The 26,247-nt window shown below is 52.7% G+C and overlaps 1 protein-coding gene across 5 annotated transcripts in view; it reads right to left on the bottom strand.

Moving 5' to 3' along the window:
- UBE3B (ubiquitin protein ligase E3B) overlaps positions 1-26,247 on the bottom strand; it is a 51,876-nt gene that overhangs the window by 4,164 nt on the left and 21,465 nt on the right. For all 5 annotated transcript variants that reach the window (XM_019467177.2, XM_019467176.2, XM_019467178.2 and 2 more), the window contains 12 exons: positions 23,361-23,532; positions 21,665-21,783; positions 20,930-21,044; positions 19,954-20,053; positions 14,950-15,069; positions 10,173-10,349; positions 9,933-10,043; positions 7,355-7,492; positions 7,014-7,079; positions 5,046-5,104; positions 2,490-2,672; positions 1,885-1,996 (listed from right to left, as the gene is read on the bottom strand). In XM_019467177.2, coding sequence (XP_019322722.2) covers positions 1,885-1,996; positions 2,490-2,672; positions 5,046-5,104; positions 7,014-7,079; positions 7,355-7,492; positions 9,933-10,043; positions 10,173-10,349; positions 14,950-15,069; positions 19,954-20,053; positions 20,930-21,044; positions 21,665-21,783; positions 23,361-23,532 — 1,472 coding nt within the window. The remainder of the gene's footprint in view (positions 1-1,884; positions 1,997-2,489; positions 2,673-5,045; positions 5,105-7,013; positions 7,080-7,354; positions 7,493-9,932; positions 10,044-10,172; positions 10,350-14,949; positions 15,070-19,953; positions 20,054-20,929; positions 21,045-21,664; positions 21,784-23,360; positions 23,533-26,247) is intronic.

The following is a 26,247-nucleotide window of genomic DNA, read 5'->3' as shown; positions in this document are numbered from 1 at the left end:
GGAGCCCGGTCTCGTCTAATCACTCCACGGAAGCTTGTGGGATTTGCTCTGTGTTAAGGAGGAGGAGACAGACCCAGGAGAGTCTGTGCATATTCCAATTCGGGCTGCTCAATGGAGGGAGTGGTGCCTTCACCCCCTGGGGCAGGAGGAGGAGGAAGGAGGGGGGCGGGGAGGTGGCCCAGGGAGCTGCCATCTGCTGGCGTGACGTCTAGAGAAGGCAGAGTCATGTCCACTCCTGTGCTACGATGCTTGTGTAGTACGGTACCACCCGACTCTGGGGCCCGTGTGCAGAAAAGGGAAGGCACACGAGCAGGAACGGCAGGTCTGGCGACAGGCTATCCAGAGACACACACGCCCACCGTGCAGGACAGTGGCTGCACACGGTTATGAGACACTGGCCCTCTTCCTTTCCGGGAGAGGCAGGGCAAGCAGTTTTATGGGCCGGCAGACTGTTTTGCCTACAGGAGGCGCTGCCGGAAAAACTGAATTGATTCTCTTGAGAATCAACTTCTGGAATTAGGTCCACTTGCCTACCCCAAGTCCCTCAAAACCTGCAGGGATGACCAGGGCATTTCTGCATCTGTGAGAAGGGCCTCCTTGATGGGAATGAACTCTCCTCACAATGACAAACCAAGGAGGAAGAAAACCCGCTGCCATTTCAATTGGTGGTGATACTGTTCATGCTGCTTCAATGACTGGGGCCACTTGAGACCATTCGAGAAACCCAAACGTCCGAAGGAAAATATTCTAAGGCACTTAAATTTATCCCCAGAATATGGCAAAATGTTCGTGACAAAACATCAAATAGAAGACCAGATAACAAAGTGACGATTCCATTTTTATAAGATACACAGGTACACAACACATACACAGACAAGTGTAAATACCATCCAGTGTCCTATAACACACTTTGCCGACGTCAGTAACAGGAAACACGGTGGCCCTGAGGGAACGCTTTGAACATTTACAACTTCAGAGACACCAATATAAGGGAACTGGTTAATGTCAGCCACTCTGCAAAAATATATGTCACTACCAGCCTACTCAACCATATGTGTTTCTTAAAAAAGTGTTTTTTTTTTTTTATTTTGAGAGAGAGGGCGTGTGCGAACCGGGGAGGGGGGCAGAGAGAGAGGGAGGGAGAGCATCCCAAGCAGGCTCCGCGCTCAGTACAGAGCCCAGTGCGGGGCTCGATACCACGAACTGTGAGATCATGACCTGAGTCGACATCAAGAGTCTGACGCCCAACTGACTGAGTCACCCGAGCGCCCCTCAGTCACATGTGTTTTATCAGGACATTGTGTGTGTGACACTGTATGTTTCACACTACTGAGAAAAAGGGTACACAGAGGCAGTCCCTGGAGAGCAGGAATGGAGACTGTTAAAAAGTCTGCTCATCTGGTGGGTGCCTGGCTGGCTCAGTCAGTGGAGCGTGTGACTCTTGATCTTGGGGTTATAAGTTTGAGCCCCACATTGGGTGCAGAGGTCACTTTTTAAAAAAGATCTTAAAAGAAAAAAGTTTGCTTGTCTGTATCTTAAGGTAATCAACCCCGTTTGCTTCTATAAGGAAGAAAGAAGATACGGGCAAGGCCAGCGCTAATGAAGGGGAAGACGGAGTGCTGAGCGCAGCCAGCTCGGGCCCAGGCAGGCCTGTTTCTGCAGAGGAGTAGGCAGCAGGTCCCGGGCCCACCGACTCAGCCTCGCCTTGGGCCTGTCTTGTTACTGCTTGACTTACCAAGGAGGCCGGCCTACGGGAGAGGATATGCCGATAAAATGAGGTCCTCTTGGTAATTTTTTTTTTTTCCCGTGTAAATTACTGTATCAAGTGGCCTCTAGGTTTAGGAGAGTATCTATGAATGTGCGTAAAGGCAACATATAAAATACCTTCAGAAACATGGCTCTCTCGTCGGGTGTGAAGTCAGAGGCCAGAATATCCCAGAGCCAGATGATGACCCTGTGACTTCCGTGAAACCCACCGTAGTACACCGTGTGCTTCCTGAAAACAACGCAGACAATGGGCTCAGACACACACTCCCACGGGCGCTCACAGACACAGGCAGGGATGGGATTTAGCCAAATGACACGGCAAACCCGGGTAGGCCCGGGCAACTACTGACTTCTTGGAAGGCTGGACGCTCATGCCTTCGTAACCCATGTCCCTGGACGCTAAGTGGGCAGGGAGCTTAAGAGCCAGGACTGCAGCTCCGGAGCAGGAGCCGACAGGAGATCCTGCAATCCCATTTCCCGAGCCCCAGAGAGCCCAGCGGGCGGTCCCTGAGACTTCCTCAGTCTCCACTTCGACTTCTTGGGTCCCCAGACAGACAAGTGGCTGAGCTTTTATTCCAGGGCGATTCACCCTTAATCAGGGAGCAGTACACTTGGAGGTGGGCTGCAGAAACAGCTCTCCCAAGGGAGCCCAGCAAGGGGGCAGAGCTTGCTTTCCGGGAGGCCTAAGATTTCACCTCTCCCCCCTCTTTCTCGCTCCTTACTTTAAATCTTCCAGATCAATCTCAGCATTGTCACCGGAGATGAGACGCTGTAGCTCGGGGGTCGAGAACATCCGGATCCACTCGGGCTTGATAATGGAACGGAACCCGCTAATGAGGGCAGCTGTCTGGTTTTTGATCTGAGTGTGCATTCGAAAGTGGGCCATCAGATGGATGTAGCTAATCCTGTTGCAAACAAGAGAAAACGACGGGAATGAAAAGGCCAGGGTGGGCTGTTACCAACGGAACGAAAGAGGAGGCCAGTCATTTCTGGACCATTTCGCAAAAACACAAATGGCACCAGGGCGTCTCACCAGAACGATCATGAGGACGAGGATGGTGGCGGTGCCACTGTGTATGCGCCGTGCGTTCAAGGGCACGATCTCACTCATTCCTCCCCCAAACCCAGTGGGTCACGATCGGGCGACACCCCACTGTACCAAGAATAGAAGTGAGACATTCTCCAGGTGAGGAGAGGACCCTTCTCAGTGCAAAGGGTGCTTTTCGGGCTTCTATTTAATTTCACTGATTTAAGATATAATTCAGTCCTCCAATAGGCTTTAAAGCAGAGGAAACGTGGTTTCACGATGGAACCTCGGTCAAAGCCTTGCTAATCCAGACCAAGGCTCTCAGCCATGAAGAGGTAAGCCTGCGGATAGTTGTAACTAAATGCAGCTGGCTGACGGGTTCGATGGGGAAGCCAGAGCACTAACACCGGTTCCGAGCAGGTGGTCTTCGGGGTCTGTTTTCATGAGCGCGGTGACCTCATCTGCAACACCATATCCCGTGCAACTCTTTCGAACAGGTTAAATCCGGGCTTGCCACCATCGCGGATTTCTTTAGCAGACCATTTCCTCAGAGATGAAAGAACCTGAGGCCAGCCCAGGTACAACTCTCAAAAGCCCAAATTAGCACAGTCCCAATAAAAATTTTACCCCACGATGCTCAGATTTGAGTTACTGACCTTGAAAACAGGACTACTTAAACCAGTAGCAGACCCACACATCAGTATGCTCACGTATGACTTTTCCCATTATCGCCACTCACGGACTCTCTGAAGCTGTTGCTGACGTTCCATTTTACCAAAAGGGAGGGACTGTGGGCGACTTTCCCATTTTACCTCCCCGACCCCCAGAAAGTGCAAGATCAAACACCACCCCTGAGGAGGGCAGCATTGGCATTTCCAGACCTCTTAAGACCGTCCGTAGGACCGAACCCCCAGCCCTTACACTGAGCTTGGATGCTAAGAACGTGTAAGCGTTTGTCAAGCGGCATCCCACACGGGTCTCCAGGCAGGACAGGGACCTCACTCCAACACAGGCCGCACCGACCCACTGCCCCCGGCTGTGCCACATGCCGCTCCCACCCTCACCTCTGTGCCGCGATGCCTGGCCAAACGCGGCCGATCTGAGGGTGGCGGGCTCTGTGTGACACGTCACACCTCTGACAGTGGTGATGCTCGCTGCTCCCACTGATCAAAGCTTCCCTTTGAGCCACACATCCCGAAAGGTCTGTTGCGTGGCATTGCTTCACGCGAAGCCCTCGGTTACAGGCCCACGGCAGGCAGCCACACGACCCGCCCCTGCTCTCGGACACCCTCAGGCAGCGCCTCCCAGCCTCAGCTCCCTGTTCTTTGCTCAGTTGTCCAACTGATGCCCCGTGGCCAGGAGTCAAAACTGGGGTCTTTCGATCATGATGGATATCAGGTCTGCTCTTCTAAATAAAAGCTCCCCAAGCATGCGGAATGACCCAACCACCTGACCCAGGAGGGCCACACTGCTCGGAACACTGGGCTGTGATGTGCATCTGATCCAAATGACTCACCAGGTGGGACTGAGCTCTCACTTGTCAGTAGGAGAGTGATGCTCAGATTAACAGTTCAGAGGCTCCACTGAGCCTGGCGGCAGGAGAAGATTGATAGATTGACAAAAGGGCCAATATCTACTCCTCATGCCAGGTTCTACTGTTTTAATTAGGGGAGAATAGTGCGGGTGGAAACAGTGCATTGAGGAGTTTTGCTTCCAGGGACCAAGGAGGTTGACATTTATGATAGATTTCTAAAAGCCTGTTATCTGTGACAATAGCTGCCGGGCCTCAGAGTCTCCCCGCGTCTAAGGACCTGTCTGTGGCATTTGAATTCATCACCGTGTCTTCTCAAGAACAGCGTTTTATACAACTGCCACATGCTATCATTCCAAAATGATCTGCCCCTCCAAGGTGTCTTTCCGCCTCCATGCCCTCTGGGTTCAGGACTGCGTGCCTGAGTGGCTCAGAATCCATTTGTCTGCATCTTGAGCCGTCATTAAATTCCTAGGAACACCGTGGCCGGGGTGCCTCTGACCTTAGATGTGCTACTGCAAAAAATAAATTGTCAATTCTTATTTTGCAAATCGAATTTAACGCAATTTTGGCCTCTGAACTGTAACCAGTAAATTCCATGATGATATTTATGGCCTCTTTCTACTTCGATTTATCTTAATAAATTCTCCAAGTGAGCCCAGAAAGCCAGAATGAAGTCTTTTCAAGTGGTGACTTTAAAAATCTAATTGCTATACTCACTTATTTGCATTCGTAACCGGCGTGGTCTTCCCTCCAGGAGTCAGTTCATGGCAAACGAGCTGGGGGAGAAGACGGGGAGCAATGACTCGAGAGAATTCTAACGGGGAAATAAAGCTCTCTGAAGACGAAAGGGCCCGACGTCAATATCCCTAATAATGACAGACTCGAGGTGGGGCATGTCTGGGGACAATCATCTTCGCAAAAAGCCAGGGCTTCAGTCTCAACAAGCGGACCCTACATGATCAATATGGAAAGTGTCTTCTCATCCGATCCTCGTTCAAACATTAGTAAGGCTTCAAGATGTCGTGGAGGGGACCGTGTTAGCATTTATGAGCACAGAGGATGGTTAAATACATGTTGGTACAGCCATAGCCCTGAATGTCATGCAGCTATTAAAAAATATGAGGAAAACGTGTATTTGTTGAGAAGGGAGGAAAAAAGGTTATATGACAACACGCATGGTGTGGTATCATTTCTACAAAAAAAAAAAAAAAAAAAAAATCATAGAGGTGCCCGGCTGGCTCCATCGGAAGACCATGCGACTCTTGATCTCAGGGTTGTGAGTTCGAGTCACGTTGGGTGTAGAGATTACTTAATGAAACTTTAAAAATTACATACAGGCCCAGGGAGAAAAGTCTAGAAAAGCACACACATTAATAGTGGTGCTCTCCTGGCACTGGCATCAGAGGTGGTTTCATTTCCATTTTTGTGCTCGTATTATAGCTGAATTTGTGGTTTGCAGTTTGCATTATTTTTACCATCAGGAGAACAACTGACAGGAGGAGTGTTCAAAGTCTGATTACAGATTTGAAATCCATAGAATCGATTGTTTTCCTCAACCTCGAGAACTTCTGGGGTCACTTAAAAATCAAAGAACGCATGATTTGAAAGCTGATTTTAACAGAAATTCTATTAACATAATACCCTAGGTCTCTAATGATGAAGAAAGGAACAACCGTGGACCCCTAGTCCCACTGCTGCCAACACCTTGGGGCAACCAGAGGATTTTAAAGCTGAAGGGCCTCTGGCAATCACTCAGCCTCGTGTTTCCCAGAAGGGGCTCCATGGAACACCACGTCTGTGGGCTACCACTTGGAGAATGGCTCTCTCTCCCCCGGGAAGAGTTCTGAGACCCAGCGAGCTGGGGAGGGCAGAGGTCAGCACAGCTCACTAGGTTTCTCCCTCACAGGCTAGTGTGCTGGGGGTGGTGGTGGGGGAGGCTCTTCGGAGGGTGGGGCCTGGAGGTGTTTACCGAGTGATGCTGGTCCCAGCCAGGACTCACGTTCAAGAACGCACTTTTGTGAGATAAGGGAAGTGGGGCTTGGGGAGACTGAGTGACCTCCCTGAGGTGATGCAGGTATGGCTCCAAGAAGCCAGCTCAGCACCACGAAGCTCCCGGTCTAGGCTCACGCAGGTGTTCACTGGGATGTAACTAGAGGGCGCTGAGGGCGCTGAGGGAAAAAGCCAGAAGGAAAACTCTGGGAGCAAACTCCTCTGCTGGTGCAGTTTCAAGGGTCTTTTCTTCCTGCCCTGCTCTTAATGACGAGCACGAGCAAGGACTGGATTCTGTCCGAGGCACTTCCTCTCGGGTGGCTTCTTCCCCTCTTCAAGTCACAAGACTCTGTGTGTGACAGCTAATCCTCACCATGGTAACAAAAAGCAATGTTACCAACGGGGAATTAGAGCTTCCATCAGGAATGGCCCAGAGTGCGAGCTAAGCAAAGCAGGGTCTCCGTGGGGAGCTCTCCGAGGGCCAGGCAGGCAAAGGCCAGGTCAACTGGGATCGGAAAAGGGAGAGCCCTCCTTGCTGGCTAGGAGGGAGAAGGGGGATGGGCGAGGGAACCGGGGACGAGGACAGACAGCTGTGGTTTGTGGACCTCCTCCTGGGGGAAACACTAAGTGTCGGGGAGGTCTCAGGAAGCCGGTGGAGGGCGGCGAAGAATTGCTCAGCCCTAGAGGCCGACCTACCTGACCCATGACGTCCTCATCGTACGACAGAGTCAGGCCCAGGTCAGCGATGTCCCCTTCGTAACGCTAATGCAACAGAGAAGGGGCAAGTGTTGGGACCCAGGAGGGCTAGGTCCTCGAAGGTCTTAATACTTTCCCTCCTACTGAAACAAAGGGAAAGGCTCCTCACCGCGAGGAAGGGGGTAGAAGCGCCAGAAGGGGACGCGGGGGCCTGTGGTGGCTGCAGAAAAGCCCCTGTCCCACAGTAGGAAACTGCCTTCCACCACCCGAGAGCCCCGAGGCCTTCACTTCACTGCGTTTGCACTGGCCTGCAGCCAGGCCTTCTGCCGTGCCACACTGACCTTAATAGAAGTGAGGTTTTTGTAGAACTCTGAGTCCAGTGAAGGAAGCTCGTCCACGGAGCTATAGAAGACACTGTGGTGGTGCCCGAGCAGCTGGCTCAGGAAGAAGGAGGCGAAGGGCACGTCCACCACAATTCCCTGTGAGAGGAAAGACAGAAGCTTGCCTGTCTGCCCCACGGGATTCCATCTCGGTGACCTCGTCGGGCTGGCCTGGGCTGCAGAGGGGCTCCAAGGGCAGCAGTGAGATCTCTAGCTGCTGCCTAAACTTGCCCGGTGGAGACCAGTACCTCCTGCCACCTGGATCAAGTGCCTCTGGGGGACGTCACAGCACAGCAGGTAAGGGCACAGGCTTTGGAGCTGCAGAGCCCAGGGATCAAATCCCAGCTGCCCAGCTGCCTGGCTGTGAGGACATCGGCTCTCTCATCTGTAAACGGGGCCCAGCATATCCTCGCCATTTTAAGGATTAAATGAGCAGGCTGGAAAGGAACGGGGAGCACAGGCTCTCACCTGGAGGCAGGGCAGGGGAGAAAGACCTATCTGAGCTAGACCTAAGGAGCACAAGGCCCACAGGTGTGTTCTAGAAAGGGGACACAGAGCTCTCTGGCCACAGCACAGTGTTCGGGGTTGGAAAGGTGAGGGGTGAGGCCAGAGAGGAGGCAGGGCCAGATCAGGAGAGGTCTCTGGAGCTTCCTGGAGTCTGGACTCTATCCCGAGGGCAGCAGGGAGCCCCAGGAGGGCTCTAAGCAGGTTTGCACTTGAAATGGGGAAGGCGCCGGAGGAGGAAAATAGGAGGTGGGGATACAGCAAGGAAACATGCATTACACTGAGGAAAATGGACAGATTATTCTAGGTGGAGAGAAGACGGTGGATCACAGAGATTTAAAAGGGACAGAGTCAATGATGGCCTGACTCAGAGGGCTGAGTGAGTTAACGTGAGTTAACACACACTGCCCCTCACACAGACCCAGCATGTCCCAATTTCTCCCTGTGCTGTTACTGCTGGGGGAGGAGACAGACACTGGGTCCAGGGAACAGGGAGCACATTCCCAGAATGACGAAGGCATGCTTCTCAGAGGGCCCAACTCTTCTGGCGCCTCGTGTTTAAAGGAGAAACATGGCATATGGCCAAGTACATCCTCACGGGATTTCTTCTTTACATGGGAATCACCTGAGAAATGGTGGAAACAGAAGCACAGAAAAGGAGCCCAGGACCCCCAACCAGCCCAGGGCAGGAGGCAGCCTGAGGGAGCTTGGGCAGGGACGCAGACAGAGCACCTAACCGCACCACGGCCAGGGACCGAGGCCGTGGACGGAGGCCATTTACACAGAGAACAAGTATGCTCGGCCACAGGGCCTCTCTCCCTCCCCAGCCCCCGGCTCTGCTTCGGAGGGCAGCCTGGCTTCCCTGGGGTCTGTGATGGGGTGAGAGGGGAGAGCTGCTCAGGCATCTCTGGAGCCCACCATGAAGGCCATGAGAGCGGCAGCCCACGAGCTCCCACGGCAGCTTTACTTCCTGCCTGGGGAGCCGGACCCTAAGGGCGGGACCCAAGTGCCACCTGGCTTGGCTCATGGCAGACAGGGACCAGGAGTTGCGTGGGCCTCATCTGGAGTCTGCACAAGTCCACACCACCCTGACCCCATGAGACCGAGGAGCCAGGCACCACAGGTGTTTTACCTGTATTAGCTCATTTACCATCTACAGCAAGCCGATAACGTAGCTTTTGTTATCCCTACTTTTTCTGACGCGAACAAGGGCCTAGAGAAATAAAAGCAGGGGCACCTGGGTGGCTCAGTCGGTTGCGCGTTTGACTCTTGATATCGGCTCAAGTCATGATCCCAGGGTCATGGGGTTGAGCCCTGAATCGAGCGTGGAGCCTAAGATATTCTCTCTCTCTCTCTCTCTCTCTCTCTCTCTCTCTCTCTCTCTCTCTCTCTCTCTTTTCCCCTCTCCCCTGCTCCTACTCCCTCTCTAAAAAAAAAAAAAAAGAAAGAAAACAAAAAGGGAAATAAAAGCAACTTGCTGGTGCAGTCACACAGCTGGCCAGGGAAGACCGGTCTCAACCAGGAGCTGTGGGCTCTGGAAGGCCCTGCCTTCCTTGCCTTCTGTAGGCAACACCCGGACACCTGTGGCTGGCTCTGACCCTGTGGCTGGCTCTGAAGCACTCACTCCAATAACAAAAGATTTAAATTTAAAAAGAGCCGTAACAACTATCACACCCCACAAAATGCTGCCCTCCTGGGGACCAGGAGGGACCAGGCCAACCTGGGTTTGAAGTTGGATTCTACGGATTAACTACCACTGAGACTCTGGACAAGTGTCTCAAAGCCTCAGTTCTGTCACCTGCAGGTAAATGGGACAGCAGCAGCCACACCACAGCACTGGCGAGAGGACGAAATGGCATAACGTGTAGAAAGCACCAAGTGTTTCTGTCCAGTAATCTCGGGTCCTGTCCTGTTTCCTGGACTCCATCCTAACGACAGGTCCTTTACGTGGCCGGTCACCAAAACGCGCACGAAGTCCACGGGGATTCTAACATCTCATTTTCCCTTCCGGGGTGATGCTCCTGAACATGCCTACCTCATACACAGCCTTCCCCAGCATCTTGCCCACAAACTCGAAGAGCTGTAGATAGTTCTCATGAATGTAGGACGTGGGTGAAGGGTACAGCCTCTCGTCCCCGCTGGTTGTCTGTGAAGAAGAACGGAGAGAGAGGCAGGGAGGTTAAATGCCTTGTAAAGAGCAAGCCCAGCCCTTCGCTTCTCGTTTGTCACCGAGAACCTGACTGCTGTCAGCCCTGCTCCCGCTCCCCTTAAATACCTTGAACAGATTGAGTGCCGGGTCGAACACCCTCTTGATGATTTCCTCCAGGAACTCCTTGAAAACACCGTCCTGGTCAATGCCGGCCTCGTCCACCCCGAGGTCATTGACGAACTTCACACGGATCACGCCCTTCATGGCGTGCTGGGACAGCTGCCGGAGCTGCTCGTAGCCATCCTGCCGAGAGCAGAGTTGCAGCCCATCAGGAGCGGGAGGACTTCTGCGTAACTCAGGGCTGCCTCCCCAAGGCTCCTGCTCCCGTGTGAATCCTTCCCGGCATAATTGCTAAACAGTTAGGACGCAGGGTGCGGGGCAGGGGGGGGATGAGCAGTTCTCACCTGCTTGTACAAGAGCCTGTTAAAAGGAAAACTCATTTTGGGGATGTGACGCCACTGCTGTGTGGCAAGGGGAGGCTGCCTCTGAGACGATGCAGAGCACCAAGACAGGGAAACCAGGCAAGGTGAGTCGACAAGCTCTCGGCCATCCCATCTCATCCGCACAAAGGATGGAAGAAACTGGGACAAGATCCTACCCTCTATTTTAATGCAAAGAGTAGCTTATTTAGCTCACCGTAAAAATCAGTGAGACTCATAGATCACCACAAGGTGAGAAAAGTAAGTACCCCCCACTGCTCAACTCCTGGTATCTTTCCCCAGATCAGGAAAGGCCTGGTGAGTCAGTCTGAGGAATTTAGTGCCTGAGGGCACTAGGGAGCCAGAGAAGAGTCCAGGCTGGGGGGGGGGGGACGGGGGACGACATGACTGGCTTTCTCAGAAATATCGTTGTTGATGGCACAGCAGCTGGAAGGAGGGGACAAGGGTGCAGGAGTGAGTCAAGGGTGCAGGAATGAGTGATGCTGGGCCCACAGGCAGGGGCAGGGGGGAGGAGAAGCCTGCAGCCAGCCCTCGAGGCATGCAGCCATCTAGTACCCGAGGACACGACTGACTTTAGAGTTCTTGTAATCATCTTGTTTAGTCTGTCTCTTGATTCTAATCTGTCAAGGTCTCCTAGGTTCCTCCCACGTGGACACTGATAAGCTGGCCGCTCAGGTGTTCGTTTCAGAGCAGTGACTGTCAGAAATAGTGCTGGACAGGACAGCGGCCAGGGAGGAGTCTTCTGATCCAACAGGAGCTGCCCCGTCATGAGGGAGAAGCCGTCATAGGGGAGAAAGTGAGCTCTTTAGATCCTGTCGCAGAAGGTGCAAATCAACTGCAATATCCCTACGGAGGCCGCCCCACGGGTCTCCCTCTCAGGCATGACTGCAGTGCCGTGAGACGTTCTGCTAACACGAGACAGATCATCTCTATGGCATCCACCTGTCTGCCAGTCTGGTCCCTTGTCACAAAGCACACGAGGCCAGAACAGTAAGACCTGCTTTGGGAAACTCTTGCCACCTTCCTGCTGATCACGTTCCTCTGGTGATGCAAAGGACTGTCCCATGGTGGCTCCCAATCTTATTCTGGGGTGAGGGTCCCAAGTTAGTGAGCCAGTAATAACTACCTCTGAGTGTCTTTGGAAGGCAGAGGACCACGGTTTCGGGTGCACAGGCCCGTGAAGTATCCTGTATGCATGTGGAAGTCGGAAAACCATGAAGTTAGATGGAAAGAAGCGGGAAACAGAAGTCACTGTGCAGCGCCAGCGGCAGCCTTTAAACCACGTGTCTCCATTTGAGATCACCATCTTGGCACAGAGTCGGGGATGGGTGGAGAATTCCAACATCTTCTTGCTTGCTTGCAGGATTTCCTCCATTCTGCTTTGAAATGATGCCTCCTAGCTTTACTTCCCATTAGGGGGGGTGTCGGTATCATGCCGGTTAAACGAGATGGTGTCCTGGGCAAGCACTTAGCACATGGCTGAACACAGGGCAAGTACTTAGGGAATGCTCGCTGGAGTCAAATCTTATTTATTTTTCATTTTTCATTTATTATTGATTGATTGATTGAAAGGGGTGGGGTGCGAGGGGCAGAGAGAGAGAGGGAGAGAATCCCAAGCAGGCTCTGTGCTGTCAGCTGACTCGGGGCTCGATCTCACAAACCACGAGATCATGACCTGGCTGAAATCAAGAGTCGGACACTTAACCGACTGAGCCACCCAGGCGCCCCTCAGTTTTTCTTCACCAGCCCCACGTTGGCCTTTTCTCTGAAGGGCTAGAGAGAGGAAATTGCCAGCTGCCTCCTAACTGCCTGCTGCACCCCACATCCTCCGGGCACTGGCGGCATCACACGAGGATTCAACCTGCGTCTGTCCTTCCTTCCGGGAGGTGGGTCGGAGGAGGGCGTTCCTCTTCTCTACTGCAACTCAAAGACCCTGACCTGGGACGAGAGCTGGCTCCCCAGGCGCGGCTCTCCCACTGACACCTGAATGAAGCCGACTGTGAATCGTAACTTCTCTGGCCTCAGTTCTGCCTTTGACAGAGTGAGGGGACAGGGCCGGGCAGAATATGGCCAAGGTTCCTCCTGGTTCTCAGATGCTAGGGTCCCGGCCCCGTTCACCCTCTGTGAGGGGACACCTTCCTGCAAAACTTCAGGCTAACTAACACCTGGAAGCGGAGTACTAAGGCAGCACCTTCAGTACACACCACAGAAGAGGGAACCGAATAAAAGCCCGGGATATCCCAGGAGCAGCTAATATCGGCTTTGTGATGCCCCCTTGTGTCCAAATCCAGCAAAGGCCACTGCGTGCCTCTGTTCTAACCACCAAACCACCACAGAAGGAGAATGACTAGAGTGACTGAATATATGACCCTCTCCCCTTCCCAATTCGATATGAACAACAGTAATCAGGTTCATGACGAGATAGACTCTAATGGAATATGGAAAGGAAAGCGGGCTTGGCCTAAAGCCTAAGAAAGACATCCCTCCTCGGACATCCCTGGAGGCTGTGTTGGAGCAAGCAGGCCCAGGGTAACGGGGACGTCAGGGGACTCTCCCATACGCAAGGACGCTTGAGGGAGTTGGGGATTCCGTCATTCTCAGGGCGCACCAGTCTCTAGCACCCCAGACTTCCCGACTGTCAGGAAGTGACACGTCAGGGCTGGCCGCATCTGAGTGGGACCGAAGATATTAAGGGACGGGGGAGGAGCGTGCAGGTCCGACCGAAGAAAGTGCTGCAGGAGGGAGTTTCCAAACCCACTCGGTCTTTCTCTTCTTGGAGTCAAAGCAAAGCTGGCAAACTGGTGGCCCGCAGGGTGAATTTGCCGGGAAGACCGGTGTTATCTAACCTTCCGGGCACATTACCAAATTCCATTAGCTCCCAACGTAAAAGCTCTGGGGATCTCACACAAAACCCCGCATTTTGGCCTCTCAAAACCCAGAGCATAGTGAAGCCAAAATCCCCACACAGAAGTAGTCAGGTGGAACTGGGTGGAGGCGGTCTCTTTTAGGGGGCACGTGGTCCCCACCTGCCCACCCCTCTCTACTGCTCGAGAACAATGAGGCTGGACGCCAGGTGTCATTTATCCACTCGCTCGTGGGGTCCTTTTTCTTAAGTAGTGACCTAAACTGCGGGCCGTGTTTCAGAGAGCGCAGGGTGGGGGGAGCCAGGGAAGTGAAGAAGATTCCTGTCGTTCAGCATGCAAACAAGATGCTCCTGCGTGGACACACTCGGCCGGCTTCACCCATTCCCACGACCAGCAGGGTCCCTGTAGGCACTTACATTTCTTACCTCTACTTTCAAGAATGTCAAAACCGTCACCTGGTTACCACATGGTGCCTTTCCCCAGCAGACCCCAGTGTCAGTCACCGGTGGCCGGGGGGGAACTGAAAGCAGCTCTCCAGGAAGGAGCGTGAATCCCCCAAGGGAGAAAATGAAAATGTGTCGGGAGGAAGGGCTGCTGCCGTGGCCGCTGGCCGGTGGCCGGCTACGTGGCCACGCGCTGTCCTGAGATCCCGCGACTGCCCTCCGCTGCGGAACAGGCTAATGAGGAAACGTGGCTGAAGCGAGATAAAAGGCCTGAAGAGCAAGCATGGGCAAATAAACCCAGCCCAGCCTCTTCCAGGAATGTGGGCTTGGGACTCAGTCACCAATTCTACCACCGCTGGTGGGATCCGCACGTTTGGGCAGGTTCCGCACTGCACAACCCTGGGGGAGGGTACGGCACACACAACGCAGACCTCGCAGTTACATACGTTTATTGTAACAACGTTCTGGCAGACGGTAGTTGGTGTCTTATTCCAACAGAATCAATATATTCTTACAATTTTCTGACATATAGAGGCGACGTGTTCTGAGGACAGGCACCAATTTCTGGCACACATGAAGCTGCCACATAGCAGCAACTGTGGACCCTGGGTTGGCTGAGGTGAGCCACTTCACTTGTTCCTCCCAAGTTCATGTCTACCAAGAACTCCTAGCTCTAGAATACATGCACTTCCCAGTATGGCTCAGTAAACTTACTACCTACGCTCCAGCCTCCACATTCACAGTTGGGAGTCTGGGCAAAGTGCCTGCCAGGACGAATGGAGTTTGCACAGACACGAGAATGCCTACACGTGGCACTTCCTGCGCAAAGGGGCACAGTGCTCAATGTTCCAGCCCGGGGGACCCGCATGGGGAACAGGAAGGGAAACACTGCACTGCGGGTTCCCGACACCGAGGACATGTTTAATCAAGCGGCCCTTCAGAGCAGATCCCAGGACACATGGCCCCATTCCGCTCCCTAAGTCTCGATTTCGGGGTCATCAGACCAGGGGGTGACAAGGACAGTTCACAGGCAATAGATCGTCCATTAAAAACCCCCCGTCTCACAGAGTACACCTTTTTGTGATGGGCTTCTCACCTCCAACATGCGGGACCGTCGGATTGTGATGTGGGTGACGTGGGGAGAGGCTGAGCTGGTTTCCACGAGCCCCAGTTTCTCCTTCTCCTTGGTAACCATGTTTCGGAACAGGAGAACTCTCTGAAATGAGCAAAGGTGAGACCGGGAACTGGGTCAACAACGGATGATTCCCTAAAGACACGCTGTACGGGACTAACGAAACAAGTCACGCGAGAGGCCACCACAACGGGACGCTCTGATAGATGCTACGGGTCAGAAGTGTCTGGGGAGAACAGGAGACGTTCCCAAAAACAACCTTGGGAATTAGAAATCTAGCTGAGTACATGCCAAGGAAGAAAGGCCCCAGAAAGAGTGATCTGGCTGCAGCCACAGTCCGGTTAAAAATAGTCTGGAAGCCGGGATGCCTGGGTGGCTCATTCAGTTAAGTATCTGACTTCGGCTTGGGTCATGATCTCACAGTTCATGGGTTTGAGCCACACAATGGGCTCTGCACAGTGTGGAGTGTTTTTGGGAGTCTCTCTCTCTCTCTGCCTCTCCACCACTCGTGCTTTCTCTCTCTCAAAAATAAATAAGCTTTAAAAAAAAATGGGGTGCCTGGCTGGCTCAGTCAGTTGGGCGTCCGACTTCAGCTCAGGTCATGATCTCGTGGTCCATGAGCTCAAGCCCTGTATCAGGCTCTGTGCTGACAGCTCAGAGGCTGGAGCCTGCTTCCGATTCTGTGTCTCCCTCTCTCTGACCCTCTCCTGCTCACACTCTGTCTCACTCTCTCAAAAATAAATAAACGTTAAAAAAAATTAAAAAAAAAAAACAATGGTCTGAGAGAAAATCATTCTCATTCAGTCCATAAGCCACTGTAAAAACCTGGTGGTAGAATAGGTTACAGAGGCTGCTTTATATACCTATGCCTGCTTTAAAGGAAATCAATGTTAGGAGTTAAAAAAGAGAAACATTTCAAAGATAATTTTTTTCACTGTCAGAAATTTCAAAAAATGATCCCACAGAATAAAGGTCCCTGACCTTTTATCAGCCTCCTCTGTGCCCTCAAGCACACCATAGGCCCCCTTGGTGTGGCCCCCCCCCCCCCCCCCCCGTAATATTTCTCAGTTACTGTTAGAGAAGAACCCTCTCTCCCATGGTCAAGATTCTGATAAGCCCCTTTCAGGAGAGCACGACCCTTGGCCCCATCCTGGGGTTGAGAATCACTGCTGTAAAAGCACTCTGATGATGTCTGCTGAATGAAGAAATAAATCCAATCACTGCTGATTTTGTTTAAAAATAGGAATCCCCTCAAATGTCAAAGGATTTGTTAAATACAAATAAGAACAGTCAGAATGGTTAACAACAACGATGGAAACAAGAGCTAACTATATACAGGAGAGGCTAGTGTGTTTACGTTTGATCATTTCATTGACTACGAAGTTAACACACGGCTGCAGCAGGAAAAGTGATTGCCAACGGCTTCCCGAGGAGGAGGAGGAACGTATCTGGCAGAGGGGTTACTTCTCAGGGGAGCCGCTTGAGGTGGCTGGTTCACCAGCCTAGAAACAAGGACGGAAGTGCTCTGGATAGTATCAGGGTTCCAGGACAACATGGAAAGGAAGGATAGACGGAGCCACAGTGAGGGAGGCTGTGATGGGGACAAAGGGCACTGGCATGTGTCTCGTCTGTGCAGGGGGAGCTGAGACTTCCAGAACAGGTCTTTAACTTGTGTGGGGCCATGAGGCACGACTGTTTGCTCTCACCCCAAATCTTTAGCATGACCTGAACACGAGGCAGAAGAAAAGCTTCCCAGGGCACCTGGGTGGCTCGGTCAGTTAAGCATCTGACTCTTGACTTAACCTCAGGTCATGACCTCGTGGTCGGGCCCTGAGCTGACAGTGTGGAGCCTGCGCGGGATCTTCTCTTTCCGTCTCCGTCTGCCCCTCCCTCCACTCGTACGTGTGTGCCTCTCTCTCGCTCAAAATGAACAAATAATCATTTTAAAAAAATTTTAAAAGAAGAGTTTCCCACCTGGGTTAATCCCATATGGGGCAGAGACTGCCCACACAGAACTAAAAGTGCAGAGGTGGCCGTGAGAATGGCAGGAGTCAAGGAAAGACTGTGTGGGGCTCTGGTCTCCACGGGGCATGAAGGGGGTTTGGGGCAACGGTACGCAGCTCTCGATGGTATGAGAGGCCTCACGACGGCAGCAGACATCTGAGAAAGGGTCCTTGTCTCCATTTTGCAGATGAAGACACTGACTCACCCAAGGTCACACAGCTGGTGGACACAGGGGCCACAGTCAAACCCGGGACTCACACACGGGCCACCACACCACAGAGCCACTGCCCACCCCGTGTGGCACCAGGCCTTCCAGGCCAGAACAAAAGAGAAGGTCTCAAATCCCAGTCCGAGGATGCACTGCACGTAAAAGCGTAAAAGCAATGTAAGAGAGTGCAGAGAAGAAAGTGCTGCGTGTGTGAACGAGGCCGAGCCGAGGCCTTTACAAACTTTGAGAGAAGCAGGAACAGCTTTGTGGGCCACCCACATGAATGAGATCAAGAACAGGGAGAGTTCTGGCGTTTAGGGCAGATGCCATAATGACAGGCGCAAGATTGCGGGCAGGCCTGGAGAGACTATAACCCCCCTGTGCGCTCTGGCAAGAACATGCCAGCGAGAGAGGGCAGTACGTGCCCCCCCAGGAGGGGACAGTGCCTCGCTGCTATGACATACTGAGCGTCAGATGCCCTCCTGTAACTGCTGGGGCCATAAAAGGGTCAGGACAGGTGCCAGGGGATTGGGAAGGGTCCCCACGAGAGGAGAAAAAGTTCCTGAACCAAGGACAAAAAGCTTGGATGGCAATCTTAAGCACAATTCCCCAATTCCCCAAAGAAAAAACACACAGTGAGGATTAGATTATAGCCTGGTCCCCAAGACATGCCAACTAATCTCAGAAGTTCTCAGGCTTCTTGTTCTCAGTACCCCCAGACTCAGTAATGACTTTCACGGCACTCCTAGGTCAAAAGAAATACTTACAGTGCCATCTGCGAGGTAGCGAGGGTCCTAGCCACTCGGTAAGTATTTATGTGCTAAGAGCTTCGTATTTTAAAAATACATGCACGTTGAAACGAAAACTGAGTTTTGTTTTTAAAACCCAGCGTAGTGGCATCCTCGAAAGGAGCGTTGAAATCGTGAGCTCGGGCTGGTGCTCCACATGGTGTCCAAAGGATCTCACTGTGCTCTTCTCAAAAACTTAAAATGCCCTGTGACAACCCAGGGTCACCCCAGCAGAGCGCCTGTGACCTGCAGACACATGGAGCGGCAATCCCAGACTACAAGGGATGGGAGTGCTATGGTCCAGGGCTGACCTCACGGACACGCGGGGCCAGGGCAGGGTGCTGCGTTTTCAGTTAGACTGCCCCAAACTGGACGAGGCCCAGGGGATGGGCGGCTGGAAGCCACTTCCCCAAGGAGTAGCTGGGGGGAGGGGAAGGATGCTACCTGTGGCACAGAGCAGACCAGAAAGCAAACGAGAGTTGTCTGCACATCTCAGAAGATTTGGAGATTCCACTTAGAGTGGCTGTTCAAGGACCAGAGAGTAAGTTACACAGAAGTAAATCAGGTTAAGGTGAGGAAGACCGTCCCATCACTGGGAAGAGTAAAGCAATACAACGGATGGCTTTGCAAGGCTCCTGGCCTTCTACCTGAGGCAAGGTCAGGTGTATTGTCAGAGGCCTCCCACCCCAGACGGAGGCGTTTAGCTAAGTAATCCCCACAAGTTCCCTTCATTTCTAAGAGGCTCTGCTATCAAGTGCAATAAGAATTTAAACAGCCACATCCGTTTGCAAATCACTACTTGAGGGTAAAGAACGGCAACTACGAGTATTAACATCAAGGTCAAAACAATATCAAAGAGCAGCGAGGAATATGTATCTCTGAAAACTAAGGTTCAATGTACAAAAAATGTGACTTAGGCTCTTTTCTAAAAACGTCTTTTGTCCAAAAAGAAAAAACAAAGGGAGGGGCGCCTGGGTGGCTCCATGTGTTGAGCTTCTGACTCTCTCGTCTCAAGTCATGGTCTTGCAGTTCATGGGTTCGAGCCCTGATGAGTCCTCTCCTCATGCTGGCCCTCTTAACAACAGGCCCCTTGGTTGTCTGACTCCGCCCGGTTCCCTGACCACCCTGTCCGTGGCCATGGATGCAGTCAGATTTGGGCGCTGTCCACGTCCAGTGTCTCTCTCCAGCCCCACTGTCCGATGGCCTCGAGGAGTGGCGGACACCGCACGCCTGTGCCGCCTGTTCAAAGCTGACCTCCTCTAGCCCGCGCCGCTCCCTACCCCAGGGAATGACTCCCCCAAGCGCCCAGGAGCCCAAGCCAGAAGCCCGCCCACCACCTGAATCCCTCCTTTCCTTCTCTGAATGTCTTTGTTCTGACCCTATCGTCTCTCCACTCCCATAACACCTCTGCCTCTAGCTGGTCTTCCACCCCATGGCCAGAAGGAACCTTCTAAAGCGTAGCTCTGACCAGGGGCCCCCGAAGCTGATAACGCTCCAACGGCTCTGGCCAAAATCCAAGCTCCTGCCCTTGGTCTGCAGGGTCCTTCCAGCTCCAACCCCTATAAACCCGCTCAGCTTCCTGGCTCTCCTTCATATCCTCCGCAGCCAGACCATACGTCGGGCCCTCCATTAGCACCGTATTCTCAACCCCCCGGGCCTTTAACCACTGGAAGCTTCTCCTGACTCCCTTCCCCCTACTGCCAGCTGGGCCTGGCCCCCTTGTCTGGACTCCCCCAGCATCCATCCCTGTGACATGCCCCCCACCTGCTAGAACTGCCAGTGCATACTTTCTGCAGTTTCTGTACTCGGCTTAATACCTGATGTAGATGGAGACCCACTGTGCGCGCACATTTGCGGAGTGAACGAGCTCGTTTCTTTCTTTCCAACTGCTACAGCAAAGGGGGCGAGTCGGGTGCCATGTGGCGGGGCACAAAGATGCACAGGGGCCCGGCTCTGAGAGCAACTCACGTTTTTGTGGGGAACGACATGAGGGACGTACTGCAGGATCAGCTGCGCCCGTCTTCTGTCCTTGTCCAGTTCTTGGAAGAGCACGCTAGGTTTGAGGTCCCTGCAGAAGAAAGGCATGGGTTTGGGGTTTTCATAGGACAGCAGCTCTCTAGCGCAGGGGCGGCCAGCTCCAGCTTGCTGCCGTTTCTGTAAGCAAGGTTTCGGCGGAACACGGCCACATCGTCCACCGCGTACTGTCACTGGCCGCCTTCCCGCCACAATGGCACACTGGGGCTCTTGCAAAGGAGAGCCTCTAGCTGCAAAGCCTAAAATACCTACTCTCTGCTCCGCCAGACCCCACTCTAGTGCCACAACGTAAGAGCCGACGTGTCATTTATAAAAAATGGGAGACATCTTGGGACACCTGGGTGGCTTCGTCGGTTAAGCTCGATCTCGGCTCGGGTCACGATCTCACGGTTCATGAGTTCGAACCTTGAGACAGGCTCTGTGCTTACAGCACAGAGCCTGCTTGGGATCCTGCCTCGCCCTCTCTTTGCCCCTCCCCTGCTTGCTCTCTCTCTTAAAATACACAAACTAAAAAAAAACCAAAACCAAAACAAAACTGCAGACATCTTACACTTAGTTGTTGTAAGTGGATCTCCCCACCCTACCCCCAAAAGGCCAGCTGTAGTTCTCATCCTGCTCGTTCTGTTGATAAAAACCACCACTGAACTCTCATAACCTGCTGCTCAGTTCAGCTACAAGAAGTTTCTTCCCATTTGCTAACCATGCCCTGGCTTTGTCACCATTACTGAGCCCTGACCACCCTCAGGGTGAGCACGTCCTCACAGGCACCAACCGCTGGGCGGTCTGTCCTCCCAGGGGGACAGAGGATGAGGGAGCGATGAAGACCCTTTGGCCCCAGAGCACGAGTCCGGCCGCCTGACGGAGGGGAGCCTGGCCCCCACAAACCCGCTCGCCCGGCCCTGCTCCTCACTTTCGCAGCCAGTGGTCCTCGGGGGCAAAGCGCCGCCGGCAGTCCCTCTCGTACAGCACCATCAGCCAGCCGTGGACAGAATGGAACAGCTCCAAGGTGTCCCCCTTGGCGTTCTCTGTGGGTCAAAGAAATGGGAGAGCTGCAAACACAGAGCTGGTCAGGGCTGGCAAGGAGCCAAGAGGATGGCGCCTTGTCTCTGCACGTCACCAGCCCCCACCAAGGTCTCTGTCTCCCTCACTCTATAGAGTCCACGTGGAATCGACAGAATAAAAGGCGCCCCGGGTACGTTCTGTTTGCAGGACCCTAGCATCTCAGACACAATCACCACTGTCTGCCTCCCACTAGCAGCTGATCCAAAGGACCTTTTTAATCTAAGGAGCTTTGTACCAAGCAAACTGGAAGCACTTCAGGAGGTGAGCTCTGACTTGGAGCGTGCCCTGACACATGTTCTCTTTTCACGGAAATCGACTCAAAGAAGCAAAGGGAGATCCGGGGCAAAATCATCATCGTTAATAATCCTTCACACCTACACGTACTTCCTGAAGGGAGATGTAAAACTTCCACATCTGCACCTACTATCTTAAGAGGCCGCAGACAGGAGAAGTACAACTTCCAATTACGTGAATAAACGTGCCTGTGCAATTGGTTGTGATGGGTGATAAAGCTAGGCATCAGCTGATGTTCCAGACCGTGGCCTCCCCGCGTGCAGCACGACGGCTGGCATCTTCGCCTTACCTACGATCCCATCCCAGATCATCTTAAACACAAAGGAGTTCAGGAAAGAGGAGATGGTGACCAGCTCTTCCAGTTTGAATGAAATTTGTTCTTCGTAAACTTCGATGTCGTCAAGGATCCTAAATCAGATGGAAAATTATTCACAACTTCCCACGGAGGAAAGGGGAGGAACGACGAGACGTGTACCTCTTACTAGACGAATAGAAGCTCACGAAGTAAGCTCTGATGGGTAGGATGTGCTTCAGGAGAACCCGGAGGGGAGAGCAGCTGGGGACAGAGGTGAAGCAAAAGCGACCACGTGCAGATGAGTGTGGAAGCTGGTAATGGGCATTTGAGGGATCCTTCTACTCTTCTCTCCGCTTTCTATTAATTTGAAACTGTCCATAGTGAAAAATTTAAAACCACAACAGAGAGAGGAAAACAACAATAAGCTTCTCTCTGTATTCTCCTTATTCCTAAGGATCTGACTGTGACACCTTCTCCATCCATGCCTATCCATGCTTATCAAGAAATCTTGACAGAGAGTGTATGCCCACTGAGAAAAGCTGTAGAATCTTTCCCTGCATCTGCAGCAGCCACTAGTGACCGTTAGTAGGTACCTGAGAAGTGTTTATGAGGGAATGAAAAACGAACGTTTGAAAGAATGTGTGAATAAATGAATTGTTTAAGATACAGCTCTACCTGAAAATCTCCTAAGTCTGCTCCGTTCATCTTAGGGCATGACTCATTCTTGGGTCGTCTTAGACCCAGCCCTTCAGGGTGTCTTACCCTTGCCCTGGCCTCCAACTGCTCACGGAGCACCTCTCTCCGTGGTTCTTACCCAATCTGTCACCTTGTGTCCCTGATCCCCTCCCACCCAATGTCTTCTACCATGAACATAACTGCCTGATGGGGTCCATTCTCATAATTCTTTACCAACCTTTGGAAAAAGTGGAATTAAAAGAATACCAAACACACAAGTAGACACATAGGCTGAAAAAAAAAGCACTGGCTGGGACTCACATCTATTAATTCCCCACTCTGAGCCAGGCACTGCACTGAGAACTTGACTTTCCTTTTCTCATGTACTCCCTATCAGATGGCTGATAACCATTTCTACTCTTTGCAGGAGGAAGCTCAGAGTGGTTAAGCAACTCGCCTAGGGTTAGTCGATAATCATGACAAGAACCGCAGCCCGCAGCCCTTCCTAAGTGTCCGGGACTGTGCTAAGCACTCTGTGTGCTTTATCTCCTGCAATCCTTACCACAGAGCCCAGAGACACGTGCTACTGTTGTTCCCGCTTGTAGGTGAGGAAGCAAAGGCTCGGAAAGGTGGAGCCCCCTTGCCCGGGGTGTCTCAGGAAGTGGCCCACCCAGGATTTGCATCCTGGCACTCTGGCTATGGAACTTTCCAGGTAACTACTAACCTAGCGAGGAAATGGTAGAGCAGTGATTTGAACCCAGCTCTGGGAGAATCCCAGAGCCCACACTCAGTGGGACTGAACCAGCTCCCCTGGAAGGATGGAACTAAGAACTGCTGAACCCCAACTATGTGCCACCTACTTTGAAAATGTTTTCTCATCTAATTTTCCTAATGACCCTGCCACACGGGTCCAGAGGATGGCGGCAATCACATCAGCAACTGCTTCCTTCCTGACACTGTCATTGGGCTTCTCCACATTCTGGAGAGGAACTCGGCCCCACAGCAGTCAACCTACGTGACGAGGTGCCGGGAGCAGTCACAGAACAGCGTCAGCATGGCCAAGAGCTGCTTGGACTCTTCGGTGTCATTGTTGAGGCACTCCGAGAAGAGCTTTAACCCTCCGTGGGGCCCCAGCTCACAGATAAACGCCCACAGTTTGGGGAGCAGGTCATCAAGGTAAGTGAGTCCTGGAAAAGGACAGAGAAACCCAAGCTTCAGGTGGGGGCACCATCTGGGTCACGGTTTCTCCTATCCGCTGGGGGAACAAAACACTCCTATTAGTGGACACTTAATGGGTGTGAAAAAAGGTGCAATTACTAAGAAAATCATTATCACCACCGAGAGTGATGATGGCAATAACAGCTACCGTTTAGTGGGTGCTTTCTATGTTCCAGACGTCATTCTAAGTACTCTGCATGCATTATCACCTTTCTACCTTGTGAAACCTAACGTTACCTCCATCTTATAAGGGAAGAAACTGAAGCCTGGAGAGGTTGAGTAATTAGCTCCAAATCACTCAGTCCAATAAGGAGCAGAGCCAAGAAGAGGAACCCAGGTCTGTCTGACTCAGCGTTTATATTTTAAATCTGGGGTCAGCAAGTTTTTTCTGGAAAGGCCTAGAGAGTCAGTACTTTCGGGCTTTGTGGGCCTGGCCTAACACCCTGTCACACTACTGAATGCTACCAGCATAGCACAAAAGCAGCCACAGACAAGATGTAAATGAATGGATGGGGCTGTGTTCCAATAAAACTTTATTTACAAAACCAAGTGGTGGGCCGCATTTGGCCCCTTTGCTGACCCCTGCTTTAAACCATCTTTCTGGCTCACCTACAATTTAGCAAAGCTTTCCTCTTTTCTACTATTCTACCTTTGTTAAAAATGGGAAAGCCATTAACGACTGTAGCAGAGATCCTGTGAAGTGTCACACAAACATTTAACCCTGGGTGGAGAAGACATTTTAGGAACGCTTCCCGATGGCATTTTAGGAATGCTTCCCGATGGCTACAAGGCATCAGACACACAGGCTACGTCACTATCACATTTTAAGTCTATTAGTGCAGCTACTGACTCAGAGAGTCTGGCTCTGAAAGTCCATGCGTCCCTGAAACTACAGTAGGGCGTGTACCTCAAATTATTCCTCATTTTTCACTTTCTGCCGGAGTCCTTATAACCCCCCTCATTTTACAGGGCACTCTGAATTACTCGGTTCTGGACAAAGAACCGCTTCGGGAAGGTATACCCGCCTGGAGGAGGAGGACGATGACAGACTCAATGAGTGCTGCTCTGTGCTTAGACCAGGGTGGCCTGAAGGAACCAGAGAGGAGTGGCCACTTACTACTCCTGAAGGCTGGAGCTCACACTTTCCAAGGGGCAGGACGAGATTACGGAACGCAGACCCCTCAGAATTTAAGAGGAGGTGGAGACAGAGACGGAGTGAGCAGCCGCACTGCGGGGACCACAAATACACTCCCACGGGACGAGAAGGGAAGAGCAACTGCTCTCACATCATGTGAATGGCCCTCACGGCGGGGACGAACATGCTCGTTCCCGGCCTCAGACGCGGCTTCAACAAGGGCTGCGTCCGGCGCGACTCCGACGGCAACGAAGACGCAGGGCCCTGGGGAGCCGGGCCACAGGGGAGCACGTGGCACGCGAGGAGCGGGAGCAAAGCGCGTGGTCTCCCACACTCTGCTTCGCGTGTCGCTAAACAAACAGACCCAATACTCTACCGACGCTTTACGCTAGTTTATCTCCTCCTTAAAAGGATACGTTTTCAAGTCAGCCAAGAGAACTTCTGGGTTCTCTCACTGGGACGAGGAGGGATGCCTGAATTTGTGGTCGCCTCAAAAAGCTGAACGCTCACCTCAAAATCACGTCACTCGATACGCTTCTTAAGCCCTCACACTGGGTGCTGGGGCCCTGGGCTCGGTCCGGGCCCCTTTTCGTCTGCTTTTACCCTCCCCCGAGGGAACCTGCCCCGGGCCCAGGGCTTTACACAGCACGCCTCTGCTCGCGCGGTCCACTCGCGTGCCTGCCTGGCACCTCGCTCTCCTCACGGCCAGGCAGGACTCTGTTCCCCCAGCCTCCCTCCCAGCGGGCTTCTCCAGCTCTGCAAATGCACCACCATCCACAGGCTGTGGGGGCCAACAACCCGGCCTCATCTTGGAAGCCTCTAGCCTTCACTCCCCCAAATCCAACTGTACCGTAGGACCTGCAGACACGACTTCTAAAACACGCCCAGGTGCCCCTGCTTTCAACCCCGCCACCACGCCAGGCCTGTGTTGTCCAAGCGGGAACCACGCTGCCCCCGAGGAGGCCTCTGAGAGTGTCTGGAGACGGGCAGCGTTGGCACGAACGGGGAGGGGAAGCGCCACGGGCATCTGTGATGGTTGGGCCGCTCAACATCCTACAAAGGACAAGACGGCTTCCACCGCCAAGAACTGTCGGGCCCAAAACGCCAGCAGTGTCGCGGCCGGGAAACCCTGCTCCAGTCCAAGCCCACGCTGTCTCATGACATCCATGGTCACAGTGCCCGTCATGACGGGCGCTACATTCTTCCCGTGCCTACAGCTCATCTCCTCATTCTTAGAATCCCTCGGGGAAGAGACCCCGACTGTCTCAGTCACCTCTTTATCCTCAGCCTGGCACACACAGGTGCTCTATCAATACGTGAAGATGAGTAAGTGTGAAAGAGAGAGGCAGTGGCAATTTATGATGTAAAAAAAGGTACAATGAAACAGAAAAGTTCCATATCCTTTATGTAGTCAATGGCTTTACGGCTCACAGACTTCCTGTCCTCGTAAGACCAATTCCTACGAGCAAGTCCTGCGAGGCAGTGGAAAGCCCCCAGTACCCACACTCTTGTGTTCACAGGGGCGGGGTGAGGGGGGCGGGGCGCAGAA

The sequence above is a fragment of the Panthera pardus genome, unplaced genomic scaffold (assembly GCF_024362965.1).
Source record: "Panthera pardus isolate Hobbes unplaced genomic scaffold, ASM2436296v1 HiC_scaffold_15, whole genome shotgun sequence".
Lineage (NCBI taxonomy): Eukaryota > Metazoa > Chordata > Mammalia > Carnivora > Felidae > Panthera > Panthera pardus.
This window is presented reverse-complemented; position numbering and strand designations above follow the sequence as displayed.